This window comes from Maylandia zebra, linkage group LG7, assembly GCF_041146795.1.
Source record: "Maylandia zebra isolate NMK-2024a linkage group LG7, Mzebra_GT3a, whole genome shotgun sequence".
Taxonomy (NCBI): Eukaryota; Metazoa; Chordata; class Actinopteri; order Cichliformes; family Cichlidae; genus Maylandia; species Maylandia zebra.
Genome location: NC_135173.1, coordinates 24,646,136 through 24,659,518, shown reverse-complemented (window position 1 = coordinate 24,659,518; position 13,383 = coordinate 24,646,136). Strand labels below are relative to the sequence as shown.

At 41.4% G+C, this 13,383-nt stretch overlaps 1 protein-coding gene across 2 annotated transcripts in view; it reads right to left on the bottom strand.

Annotated features, from left to right (window-relative positions):
• The window catches only part of lrrk2 (leucine-rich repeat kinase 2), a 32,827-nt gene that overhangs the window by 12,669 nt on the left and 6,775 nt on the right, over positions 1–13,383 (bottom strand). For both annotated transcript variants that reach the window (XM_012922826.5, XM_012922827.5), the window contains exons 7-28: positions 12,798–12,929; positions 11,539–11,658; positions 11,046–11,206; positions 10,883–10,962; positions 10,683–10,789; positions 10,359–10,488; positions 10,127–10,251; positions 9,300–9,427; positions 7,808–7,952; positions 7,526–7,665; positions 6,915–7,040; positions 6,315–6,485; positions 4,939–5,203; positions 4,239–4,427; positions 2,900–3,015; positions 2,607–2,679; positions 1,528–1,721; positions 1,187–1,437; positions 933–1,081; positions 628–721; positions 325–511; positions 53–234 (exon numbers count right to left, since the gene is read on the bottom strand). In XM_012922826.5, the coding sequence (XP_012778280.3) occupies positions 53–234; positions 325–511; positions 628–721; positions 933–1,081; positions 1,187–1,437; positions 1,528–1,721; positions 2,607–2,679; positions 2,900–3,015; positions 4,239–4,427; positions 4,939–5,203; positions 6,315–6,485; positions 6,915–7,040; positions 7,526–7,665; positions 7,808–7,952; positions 9,300–9,427; positions 10,127–10,251; positions 10,359–10,488; positions 10,683–10,789; positions 10,883–10,962; positions 11,046–11,206; positions 11,539–11,658; positions 12,798–12,929 (3,265 nt within the window). The remainder of the gene's footprint in view (positions 1–52; positions 235–324; positions 512–627; positions 722–932; positions 1,082–1,186; positions 1,438–1,527; positions 1,722–2,606; positions 2,680–2,899; positions 3,016–4,238; positions 4,428–4,938; positions 5,204–6,314; positions 6,486–6,914; positions 7,041–7,525; positions 7,666–7,807; positions 7,953–9,299; positions 9,428–10,126; positions 10,252–10,358; positions 10,489–10,682; positions 10,790–10,882; positions 10,963–11,045; positions 11,207–11,538; positions 11,659–12,797; positions 12,930–13,383) is intronic.

Here is a 13,383-nt window from a genome sequence, read left to right as displayed (position 1 = left end):
AACAAACAAACAAACAAACAAAAAAAGCAGCAGAATGTCAACCCCGCCTGACCTGACTATGTCTTTTGTCTTGCTGCCAATGAGTTTGAGATCCAGCTGCAGCTGAAGGCCATCTAGTGGCAGGTCCCACAGTCTGCTCAGTTTTCCCATTTCATCTGGGAATGAGCGCAGGTTAGTGTTATGACTCACATCCAGGGAAGTCAGGCCTTCCAACAAGCCAATCTGGGGGGGGATCTGAATGCAAACAGCACAACCCTCAAAGACAACCCTTTACAACAATGTGTTGTTTACATTCTAGAAAGTGCTGTATACGCTCTCTTTTACCTCAGTGAGCCTATTGGCACTTAGGTGGAGTTTCTCCAGTCTGGTCCATTTGTGGATAGGTCCACTGAGATCCAGAGTCTGTATGCAGTTCTGACTGAACATCAGCTCTCTGATGATGCTGGACACCCAGGACGCCGGGCCAGGCAGGACAACGATGCTGTTGGTTCTCATATCGACTGACCGTAACCTAACAGGACGGATCGTGCAAGTAGAGAATCAGAATCTTTGAGGCTTTTTACAATTTTATTACTGATAGAACTTTTGAATTAAAATATAAGAACAGAAGGTGAGGATCTGGCTTACACTGGAAGTTCAAGCACAGCCTCGGGGATTGATGCAAAGCTATTGTTTGCAAGTTTTAGTGTCATAACCTTAGCTGGCAGACGGGACAGGGAACCTGGAGAACACAAAATAATGTTTCTACTTTAAAAAGTATGATATAAATACAAATCAATCATTCTTGAATAACTCTAAATTAAAAACGTCTGATGAAACCTGTAGCATGAAGCTCTTTTTTCACTGTATGTTTAGATAGTAAAATACTACCCAGACTGAACTGATGGTGAAAGAATTAGTGTGGAATTTATCAGTCAGTTGGTAATACTCACGGAGTTTGTTCATAGAGACATTAAAGGTTTCCAGTTTGGGGCAGCTGCTCAGGAAATCTGCAGAAATATTCTCCACGCTGTTCTTGCTCACATCAAGCAACTTAATCTCAGGCAGACAAAGAGGTGTGCACAGCTCAGTGATACAGTTTCTGAAAAGAAAAGAAAAAATCGTCTTTACAATTCTGCAAATGACGTTTGTGGATCCACGATAAGATTGTTTGATGTAAAACTATCAATTTCCTTAAAAACCCTACCCTTCCATATAAAGCTCCTCCAGCGTATGCAGGTTGCGGCCCAGCTCGAAAGGGAATGTGGTGATTTTGTTGAATGAAAGGTTGAGCTGCTTCAGTGATGGACAGGTAACAGCAGGGTCAAAGGTCAGCTGAGGGCCAACGCAGTTACGAGAGGCGTTCAGCATGCTCAGCGAGGGCAGAGACAGCAGCTCCTGTGGCAGCGACTGGAGCTGATTCCCCTGCAGGTCTAGTCGAGTCAAATTCTTCAAACTCTGAGTCAAAAAACAGAAAGAAAAAAAAATGTAGCCCATATTTTTATCTTTTAGTTCTTTTTATTAGTGCAGATCGAATGCAGACCTTACCAAGCAGAGTTCAGAGGGAAACTTGAGCAGACAATTATAGCTCAGGTCCAGACGGTGGATATGCCACAGCTGCTGCTGGACAAAGCCATCGTTGAGACAGGACAGGGAGTCCAGCTCATTCCCAGATAAGTCCAGCAGGTGGATCCTCTCTTTCTCTTTCGGCAGAGCAGCAGAGTTCTCGGCAGACCCCAGCACTGACAAGGCGATAACAAGAGCAAAAGCAATAGTTTCATTACTTAGATACCTTTTATCCAATTAAAACCAATACACAAGAGCACCAGATCCACTTCAGGTATGATAGAGAGCTGGAAAAACACACTTGAAAAAAGTAGCTAGGTGTGGACCAGGAGTCATGCCTGTTGACCTGTCACAGCGCCACCATTGCACTCAGTAAGTCTTTTACAGTGTGGACAAACAAAAACACAACAGCGTGTGAAAGACAAACTGCTGCAACACAAAACATAGCAGCAGCACGCTGTGGTTTTATAGTTACAGAAATAATCTTTGGTCAGTGATGACGGGGGCAGTCCCTTCACGACATTTCGTGACTAAGACCATAAGCTCGTGGGACTGTTGCTCTTCAAGTGGTGGGTTAGAACTGATGCTATCGTTATTGCGTGTTACTGTGTTTCTCAGAACAGTGTCGAGTTTAGCAAACGTCCACAGTGTCTGAGGCTACTGTGGTAAAGCGGGCACCTAAGGACAGCGTGTATTAAGTTCAAATTAAACGGCATTCCAGGATATGGAGCCAGTTTTTACAATTCAAAGCTGCCACAGTCTTTAAGAATCTCATTTACAAAAACAAGCATTGTTAAATTTTGAATATTCCTTATTTTACGTGATGTCTTTAAGAAGGAGGTGTACATGCTTCCAGCATCCTTTCAAATGTGGATATCTTAGTGTCACAAACGGAAGTGTTATCCAAAAAAATAAGATGAATTCATGGAATAAGTTGCTGTTGTCCATGTATGATTTTATATCATTAAAAACAGGATCAGTTATCGAAGAAAAGAAGAGGCAAAGAAGAAAAACAAAGGAGAGACAAATATCAAAGATCACAGATCAGATTTTTCAGATACCTTTCTGACTCGAGCTATTCCGTCCATATCTTCTGCGAAGAGGCTCAGTGTGCTCAGTCTCAGTCTGACCACTCTGGACATACGAGCACAAGAAAGCTTCATATCAGAGTTATAGCAGAGACTGTTACAAAAGAAGGGACTGCTTAGGGAAGTAAATCTCAGAGTCCAAGAAAAGACATTTTTAGGATCATACTTTAAAAAGCGATTAAAAAAAACAAAAAAAAAAACGGCGATGACAAGTTAAATTTTAGGGCCAAAGCATAAAATACCAAATGTCTTTTAACAGCTCTTACCTCTGCGCTGGCATGTCTGCGGCGGCCCTGCTTCCTCCTTAAGGATTCCCCCCTCAGCTCCTCTGATGAATTGTTGTACGGCTTTGGAGAAAGAGCGCCAGACAGCGAATCGCTTCCTATAAAAAAAGATACACACAGTAAAACATGAGTGCTTATTCAATACACTTGCAGTATATTTGAACCCTAATCGTTTTTACAGGGTACCAATCGTCATGCGATATGAAATTGTTGCCAACTAGAAGCCGTATTCTCTTGCTGCTGTCACCAAGGAGGTTATGTTTTTGGTCGGGTTTGTGTCTCGTTCTGTCTGCAGACACTGTAGCTCAAAAAAGGTTTCTAAGAAACTGTAATTCTTACAAGTGTGGTGTGCATTTTACTGTATTAGTATTGTATAAATATCCAAAATATAATGTCACATTTGACCTCTGACCTCTCCTTCAAGGTCGATAGATTGATCTGAAGGTTAAAGTAACAATAATGCTATACAGAGCTGTTTCTGTGTGCTGCCCCTGAATCACATGAAAGATTGAAATTGTTTGACTGAACCATATTAGCTTGTTGCATCTTAAACTGTCAGGGAACAAAGCAGCACACTCCATGCATTCATTAAACATGCCCATGTGCTCATAGTGTGAGACACTGGTGATCATTTACAGATGTGCTTTTAATGTGTAGTTCTTAATCGAGTCCATGTGAGACCTCCTTTTGAGGCAAAAGGTCACTGCAAACTGAACGAATGGGTCACTGAGACACCGCCACTTCACTACAAATAGGCCGAGTCTAATCGCAAGTAAAAACATACATGTACAATGAATTACTCTGGCAGTGGAAAATGAAGGATTTCCATGTACAGAATGTTCAGCTGTAGTTCTGAGAAAACAACAACGCTGCTGGAGAACAATGCCACTACAGTGCAACCGATTACTGCTACTTAGAGCAATGTTAGAATTATACAGTCTCTCTGAACAGCATGCAAATCTAATAATCAAGTGTCAGTTACGTGTCTTGTTTGTTGCCCGTGCTGGAAGTAATCTAAAAGAGAAGTACAAGTAGTGCTCCAAGTCCGTTTTAGATAATATTAGGATAATATTTTCTACTCTTGGCTCTGTATAATGTTACTGGAATAGATAACCCAGGCACAAAACTCTGGCTGTGAGCACAGCAGCCCACACACAATGTTGTTGACAACTCTGGTTTATGAGGAGCACTAATCAGACAAAACTAGGTTATGGGCAGTGGGAATGGGAGAAGCTACAGTGTTATATAGCTACAGAGTTCAAGAATATGACGCTGAAATGCCCTCTTTAAGAAAGGCAGGTGAAAATCAGCATCCCTTTACCATCACTCTCCATGTCATCGTTGAAAAACAGGCCGTCTTCCAAAGAGGTAAAGCTGAAGCTGGAGTCGTCGCTCTCATCAGAAATGTAGCCAGAGGTCAAACATGGGTCAGTCACTGACCGAGGGGGACAGCTCACACTTTTGGACCTCTGGAGAAACTGGATGTACTTTGCCAGACTCGTGCCCTTAGCTTGAAGACACAAAGATATTCAAATTAGAGCTGCTAATTGAATCGATTTCCTCTGCAGCTTTTTTCCCATCATCCAATAAAATCCTCATCAGAGTTTCCAAGAACAGAGAGCATCCTTAGTGTGTCAGATATGTTGTTATGGTTCTGTTATGGTTCTGTGCGAGTGCTGCTACTTTTCACTTTATACTTATTCCCTTAGGTAGTAATATTTAAAAAAAAAACACGGCAAATATTTCTCTTGCTGTGGATTATGCACAGCTACATGGAATCACATGACATCTGGATAACCTGCGAGCATATCCAGGCTTTTATGTCGTCAAGATAAGTGATCTTATCATAGTGGAATGAAAAAGCATCAAAACCAGTGTCTCTAAGCAGACAGCGCGGGGGTGGTCTTTGTTGGGATTTGGCTCTATATAAATGATTACATTCAAACTCCTTGTTTTATCTAAAAAACAAACAAACATAAAATTGTGATATAAAATTTAAAAACTCAGCAGTTCTTCCTCACTGTTGTTGTAGCGTAGACTGGAAGTTCTGCTTCTTTCGGCCAGCAGGGGGCTCAGACAGGCAGCATCCAGACGGCCTAGCCTGAAGCCGCCCAGGCACAGGGCATTGTTGTTGAGGTCCAGACCCAGACGGCCAAGTAACTGGATGACTGTGGGCCCGTCACCCCTCTTCACGCTCACGGCCAGAGCCCTGCGGAGGTGCTGCTCGTGGCAGCCTCGGCTTAACAAGAGTTCCACCAGTTCCAGAGGTCCACCTCTCTCACAGACCTGAAAAAGACAGGCCATGATCGAGACTGAACTGATTGTCTTATTACAGATTATTCGAGCATGACTGGGAATTGAAAAACACATGAGTGCTAGTATTATTAGTAATGAAGCTTAAGTATCATCAAACACTGTACCAAAAAATTCTTTAGTAACTCCAGTCTTATCCATGTCTCAACCCCTTACTCTAAGAATGATATCACGAATGCAAGTCACCGAAAAAAGTTTCCTCCATAAGATCAGCTCAGCCTTTTAGAAAGGGCGACGAGCCTGGACATCCAGAAGGAGCTCACAGTGGACTTCCTGCTCCTTTGTGTTAAAATGAGCTAATTGAAAAGGTTCAGGCACACAGACAGGATTCCTCCTGGGCACCTCCCTTTGTAGGTTTTGTAGGAATATCCGACTGAAAGGAGAACCTGATGGTTGCCCCACAGATTGCTGGAGAGATTACAGAGATTACATCCTGTCATGCCTGGGAACACCTAGCGTTCCAACATGGGACAAGCACCGCTAAGGAGAAGGACAGAATATCCTGCTACTGTGACGTCTTTGGAGAAACAGAAGAGGATTAATGGATGGATGGATGGATGGATGGATGGATGGATGGATGGATGGATGGATGGATGGATGGATGGATGGATGGATGGATGGATGGATGGATGGACGTACATAATATGTAGTGCTGAACAAAAAAGTAAAGCTGAGGCCTGTCAGAAAAATCAGGGTACTCCTTATGTACGACGTCGATCATGATTGGGACATACACATGTGGGGTTCATCCTCTGGGGAAAATGAATGTCTCCTCTAGGTTCAAATTCACAGTTATTAATCTTTAAAGCAATGGAAGAGCCACTGTCTATTGAGACAAAATTAAATGGGGACCACTGAGGCTCAGGCAGAGCGGGTCACTACCAATGAGACGGTCTGTGCATCAATCCCTCGGCTCTTATGGTCCATGTGTCGAAGTATCCTTGGACAAAATGCATCCATAGGAGAGTAAGTGTGCATGTGTGAATGTCAGATAAAAGTGCTTAGTCATGGGTAAAAGCACTGTATGCCTGTGTGTGACTGAGTGAACGAGTCAAATCACTCTGAAACCATCGTGACCTCTGACCTGGTAAATGAGAGACTCATTTTTGGTCTTCTTGTTGATGTCAGCTCCCAGCTCAATCAGACACTCAGTCATTGTTGTATCTCCATCCATGCAGGCCTTTTCCAGCATGCTGTAGTGCAGCTCTGAGTCGCACCACATTTTAGACAGAGCCAGGCACACCGACTTCCGCAGCTGATCGCAGACAGACAGAGAGACTAGGAGTCAGAAAGGGCAGCAAGTCTGCTTTCTAGGAAAGCATGTCACAGGAAATATTAAACCAGCAGACAATGGCTTAAACGATTAACGTAATGCGTGGTCATTTGTGTTCACAGAGTAGCCTGTGTTTCAACACAACTGCTTCCTGATATTGGGATAGAGACTATTACCCTTGATCTTGCAACACAGGAAATAATAATCATGAGTAAGGAAGTAATTTTTTTCAAATTACTGGTCAAGTTTAAGTGTCTAAATAAAAAAGGTCAGATATTTGGAATCAATATCTGTATCTGATGATGCCTAGTAGAAAACATTTATGATCAAACTGATCACAAGGATGTGAACATGTGTGTTGAATTTTAAAGAAATTCATTCAGTTGTTGTTGCTGCGGTGGTCTAACTTACTGGGCTGATGCTCTGGTCAGTCTCTTCTCTAAGGCACTGGAAGATGTGCCTGTCAAAGTCTTCTTTCTGCAGTTCAGCAGCTGCTCCTGAACAGGCGTCCAGCATCCTCAATGCCACCTGTAAACACTGCAAACCAGACAGGAGGAGAAAGTTTACGAGGGCAACACTGTCAGTACTGCCTTTAACAAGACACACAGGGTAGAAATTAGCCTCAAAGGGCACAGCATCCTGCCTTTGAAGGCTTGATTTAAGATCAGATCTACAATTCTGTGACTGTATCACTGTATCCAGACGGCTAGCAACCAATTACATCATAGCATGTGTAATGGCTATTAGCTGAGCTGTCATCCAAATGTGAAAAGTAGGGATTTAAATATACATAAAAATTGGTTATTAGCGTTTTTTTTTTAAATTGGTTATGTCTTTAATCGTATAGGATAGGATGAGATAACATTATGAAAAGAAGAACTCCGTAATTTACATTCTGTTCAAATGGGAGCTCTAAGATTTTTTTCTTCAACCCAATAATGTAATTTTTTTATTTTTAATGAAACTACAGGGCGGGTTTATTACGTCATGGCGTTATATCAGAGTAGTAACACTTGGGTCACCTTTAGCAGCATCTCAGAGTCTTCTCTGTACTGAATGAGAGCGGTAACCACAACGGAGGCCAGTACAGGTACGATCATCCTCGAGAGCTTCTTCTTGGACACAACGTAGGTAAGCAGGGTCAGCCCCCAGTAGTGTATCTCTGGAGAGGCAGTAAACACAGATTTAATGAAGTGAACAAAGGGATTAGTTCAGCTATTCCTAAGTGAAAAACTACACCCCGGATCTCCCTGCAAATCATGTTAAGAGAAAGTTTGGCATTTTTTACAGTGACAAATGTGTACCTCGTTCCTGCGGGAACATTTGTAGTGTATGCAGCACTGTGTCTATCGCCCCCTGCTGGCACAGAAGATCCACCGCACCAGAGCAGTCAGCCAGAGCAGACAGCACCTTCAAACCACATGTTTGAATGGCTGAGCTGCTGATGAACTGTACGCACGTGCATGCATAGAAAGGGAAGAGAGACCAAAATGAATTACAGATAATGCTGCATTAAGTGTTTCTCAAGTGTTGCACACATCTGCATCAGCAGAACGTTAGTAACAAATATAAATGTGGTTATGTACTACTGGCATGGATGAAACATTAATTAGAATAAAAGTTAATGGATATATATCATTTTAGCACACCGTGTAATATATAATGACATAAAACAACTTTCATTAATCTGAGCTTTACTCTTATTCTCTTTTGTCCTTTAGAGTACACTGAAATGCTCAACAGCAGACAGGTTCATGATCTGGGACTCAGTCTACTAAGACTAAGAGAAGTTTCTTGGGTTGTAAAACAAATAAAAATCACATTATCCTTAACATATTTGTCTCAAACGTGAAAGAGCCCCAGTTTGTGAAGAGGAATAGACACAAATCCAGCCTAAGCCATAATCTAGTGTACTTTCTGCGCATCCTAAACACAGACAAATAGGAGGCTTGTGTCAGGAAGCACATCCAGCATAAAAACCGTCATAAATCCAATATACGGATAAAGCCACTGTGGTGACCCCTTGGAAATAAAACAACAGCCAAAAGTGCCCTGTTTGAATGCTCATTTTGAATGATTATGCCTTCTTTAGCACTCTGGGTTTCAAATGCACAAATTATTAAGTTAAATAAACTGCTATTCAGACATTATTCTGCCACAGATGTCACGGCCTTTGGCAACAGAGTTTTTGCTGTTTGTGTTCTTTTAAAACATAATGAAGCACAAAAAACGTATTCAGTTATTAGTCATTGTGTGAAGTCGCGACTTCTTTATCATAAAACACTAAATATGAGACAAATGACTGTTTAGACTTGACAGACGTTCACTTCCTCGATGACATGTGGTGTCTTTTTTCTGGTTTTTACTCTTTTCCGAGGCTGATTCAGTCAGTGTTTATCATCCACACTCAAGCATAAAGACGGACATTTTCAACGTCCATACCAATATGAAAACTGAGAACAGTGTGTGAATGTGAGAGTGAGTGAATAGTGGCATTGTAAAGCGCTTTGGGTGCCTTGAAAAGTGCTATATAAATCCAATCTATTATTGTTATTAAATCTTTTCAGAAATGCAATCACAATCCTTCTGATCTTCTAGTTGCAGAACAGGCTACGATGCAGTTTATAAAACGAATGGGTGAACTGTCGTTTCATTCAGGCGCTCTGCAGCCTGAATAATTTTCTCTTTATTGAAAAAAAATCTCTTAAAAATAAAACCCGATTAGAATCTCCAATTGGGCATTTCAAAACAAAACCAAAATGCTCAAAATGTTGAAAAAGTGTGTGTTGCCCATACCCTGTTGAGAGCTTCCAGGTAGAGGATGTGAGCTCCTTCCACCACACACTGGTTTTTCAGGACCTTCAGAGACACGTCGGCCATGTCGGGATCTGCGACTGAGTTGCCGTGCTCCCTTAAACTCCTGTCTGAGAAGGAAACGAGTGAGGACAAGGACATGAGTAAACACGGACCCTCAGACACAACCGAAAGAGTTTGTTTTTTTTAAATATCACAGGGCATAAGGATTACAAAGAATCTGTCTATTGTTTTTTCTCGTATTCATACAAACTGAGCCAGGCTACTTGCCAAAAAGGACTTACAATAGATACACACTTGTTTGCCAAGCAATCAAATACAATGAACCATGCACGTTCGTCATATAAAGGTCTTACCGCCTTTGCATAACTGCAATGTGAAACCAAAATGAACTGGATCAGATATACACAAGAGAACAAAAACAGGAACCGTGGTTTAGACTCTCAGATGTGAAAAGTCCCTTAAATTAAAGAGCACATGTAGCAAAATTCCATAACAAAAATAGCTGATATGCTCTGAGGGCTGCAAAATTAGCGAAGAGATGCGATTTCCTCATTATGAGCAGCTCATTTCACATTACACTGTGACTTAGTACTAGTCAAAATAATACTCATAAATTATATTCTCCATCTTCCTCTGGGACGAAGCTTAGTGCGGTAAATAAGCTGCCCTGTTGGAGAAGATGGGAAAAAAAACTTTACTTGTGCGACCATTAACTTTTGTTTGGCAGGTCACCTCTGCGCACAAACACCACACAAAGAACACGTAGCTGCTGGGAACGGAAGTGAGAAAAGAAAACAAGAGCGTACCCGGGCAAAGGAAGACCAAGCTGGCTTGCAGAGCCTCCAGCTGAACCTCGGGATTAAAGTTATGAAACTTCATGGTGCTGAGGATCTGGTTCATGGCCATGGTCAACTCATCCAGACTGGCGGCCCTACAAATACAGGGAGACTAGTTTCAAAGCTTGTGAGAAACACTAAATGCTCTCCTCAGTGTGTCTGAATTTTTTCATCGTAGAATGTGAACCGTCTTCGTTCGCACCTTCCCTGGAACAGCAGGTTTAACAGTTTGCAGGCACTGATGGAAACCTCGGCTGAGCCTGAATGTCTCTTCATCATCTCCACCAAATTCACATGAAGGCCACTTGACAGCAGCAAAGAGCGCATCTTACCTGCAAACAAAGCAAACCGGTTACCGTGGCAACAGCCAAAACAGCAGTGTTTTTATATTATATAGAGATATATACATAGCATCTGTAGCATAAGCTTTTATTACAGGCTGCAGGCGGCAGTTTCAGCACAGACAAACAAACAGATGTTGATCATAACTGCATCTCTGCACACCGTGTGGAAACGTGAGACTCACTGTTGTTTGCGATGAGTGTGGCGATGGCGCTGGTAGCAGCGTTAAACACATTGGGAGACGCAAAGTGAAGCAGCATGGCCGCCATCAGCTGTCTATAAACAGGAGTCCTGTGGAGCAAATACCCAAACGCCATCATTACATTCAGTTCTCGCACAGATTCAACGGCTATGAACGCACGTGTGGAGATGTCACTGTGTCACCTTTCATCCTGCTCTTCTTCTAGATGGTTCAGTGCAGCTCCGTGCAGAAACAGACTGTGAATGGCCCAGCACGCAGCTTCCTGAGACGGTACAAGTGATTTTTAAATAAGTTCAAGTCTTCAGGAGTACCATGTAAAACTCGAAAGCCAAACGTTAGACAGACCTGAACATCTGGCTCATCTGCGTGGAGCTCCAGTGCAGTAAAGCATTCCCTCATCCAGCTCAGCTCCATGTCCTCCACCTGCCCGTTACCCCTGTTCTCCTCCTCCTCTCCTTCCTCCAGACCCTGCTCGGCCACCGCCTTGTTCTGCACGATGGTTGCAGCTAACAAAAAGGACAAAGTCTGTGTCAATCACTGTGTCATTTTTGCAGAATGGAGAAAGGTCAAGAGACAGTTGCATTTTAGTATCATCTGGTTTTTACCACAAAGCTTGGCAACTGCTTTGGGTTATTCGTCTGCGTCTACATCTGCTTAAAAACAGATGCAGGGCTTGAAGACTTTAGTGAAATAACTAAGCAAACATCACGGTTATATGGAAAATGTGCTGCTTCTGAACTCCAATATTTCAAAAAATGTGCAACATCACTATATATTGATGTTGAGTTTAAGACCATCACACGTCCATTAAATATAGTTTGTGAATGTGGGTCCTCACTGAGGTTAGCCAGGCAGGACAGAGCAGCGGCTTGCAGCTTGGGGTTGTTAGGGAAAGTCTGACAGGCTCTGACTGCGACTCTGTGGACACCATTCCTCACCAGGATGTCGTTGTAACTCTCTGCAAGACACCATAAGCCGAGCACCCAGAATTAATACTCTGATTACTTTGATAACTCTCCTCAATCTTCATCTGTCATCTGAAAAAACACGTTAGTTTATCCGAACGAATGAAATCCAAACACTGCTGTGTTGACAGTGAGGATTCAACAAACAGTGTTATCATTACTAGTGTTATTCATGAGTTATTTATTAACTGTACATCTGAGAGCTGGACCCATTTAACACTGTTTTTTTAATTTTATTTAGTTTGTATAGTTAACAACAATGATACTTAATAATGTTCACTGTTGGCTCAGAAATTGAGATAGATAGATAGATAGATAGATAGATAGATAGATAGATAGATAGATAGATAGATAGATAGATAGATAGATAGATAGATAGATAGATAGATAGATAGATAGATAGATAGATAGATAGATAGATAGATAGATAGATAGATAGATAGATAGATAGATAGATAGATAGATAGATAGATAGATAGATAGATAGATAGATAGATAGATAGATAGATAGATAGATAGATAGATAGATAGATAGATAGATAGATAGATAGATAGATAGATAGATAGATAGATAGATAGATAGATAGATAGATAGATAGATAGATAGATAGATAGATAGATAGATAGATAGATAGATAGATAGATAGATAATGTTTCTACAGTCGGCAGGTGGGACAGTGGAAGTTCCAGATGCTTGAGTTACCACTCTGTTTAGTTCTGCTCTCACTCTTCATTTACTTTTACTTTCACTTTCATCAGCTGTGCCATTTAATTGAGGCACAAAAACTGCTGATAAAACAACAGCAAACAAAACAGTGAGTGGGAGAATGAGCTCAGCGATCACTGAGAAATGTTACTGAAAGACTAATTTACCTAATTAACCAGTATATAATATAGTATGTAAAATGTCTACGTGGATGTAATTCAAAAGTCTTATGAGTCTAATTCAATAGCTCTTATCAGCTATGATAATACACAAATTAATATTCTGCATTTGAAGTGAAACACAAAAGTGCACAAAACAAATCTGCATCCACAAAAACAATGTCAGTACTAAATTACATTAGAGGAAGAAGAAGGCCATAAAAATATGATTAAAATATGATTCTTCTCCTTTTCCACTCGCTCTGACCTGAAGTAAACCTTTTGAACAGGCAGCAGGCCTTCTCCTGCAGCTCCTCCACCTCAGGGAAAGCATCCATGGCAGCGATGATGGTGCTGTAGCACCGAGTGCCCCCTGACATCAACACCTCCACGTTACTGCCTGCAAAAGACAAGTACGCAACTCCACCTGAGTCTTTGAGTACTGCTGAATTACAAATAGCACAAAACTGTAATGAGTAGTATAAGACACTTACATACTAGCTATAAATAAGATTTACATACTCGACCAACAACAAAATTATTTACATTTTTTTTACATATTCCATACAGAAATCATTCAGATCTGAATCAGCTCAAAATTAGATTATGCATAAAAGTAACGCACCATCTTCTGTACAGTCCTGCGTATTTCAGAGAACATCTCTGAAGTGCGATCGGTTCATTTCTCTCTCAAAAATATTAACTGCAGCTTCTCAATACAAGCCAAGAATAACTGAAATGGCTGAGATGGGAGCATAGCTGATCCATCTTCCACTTCACTCTAAGAGTAGTAGATGGAGTAGCTTAAAGTACATCTACTTATAAGTCATATTTATAAAAGGTACTGAATGAGT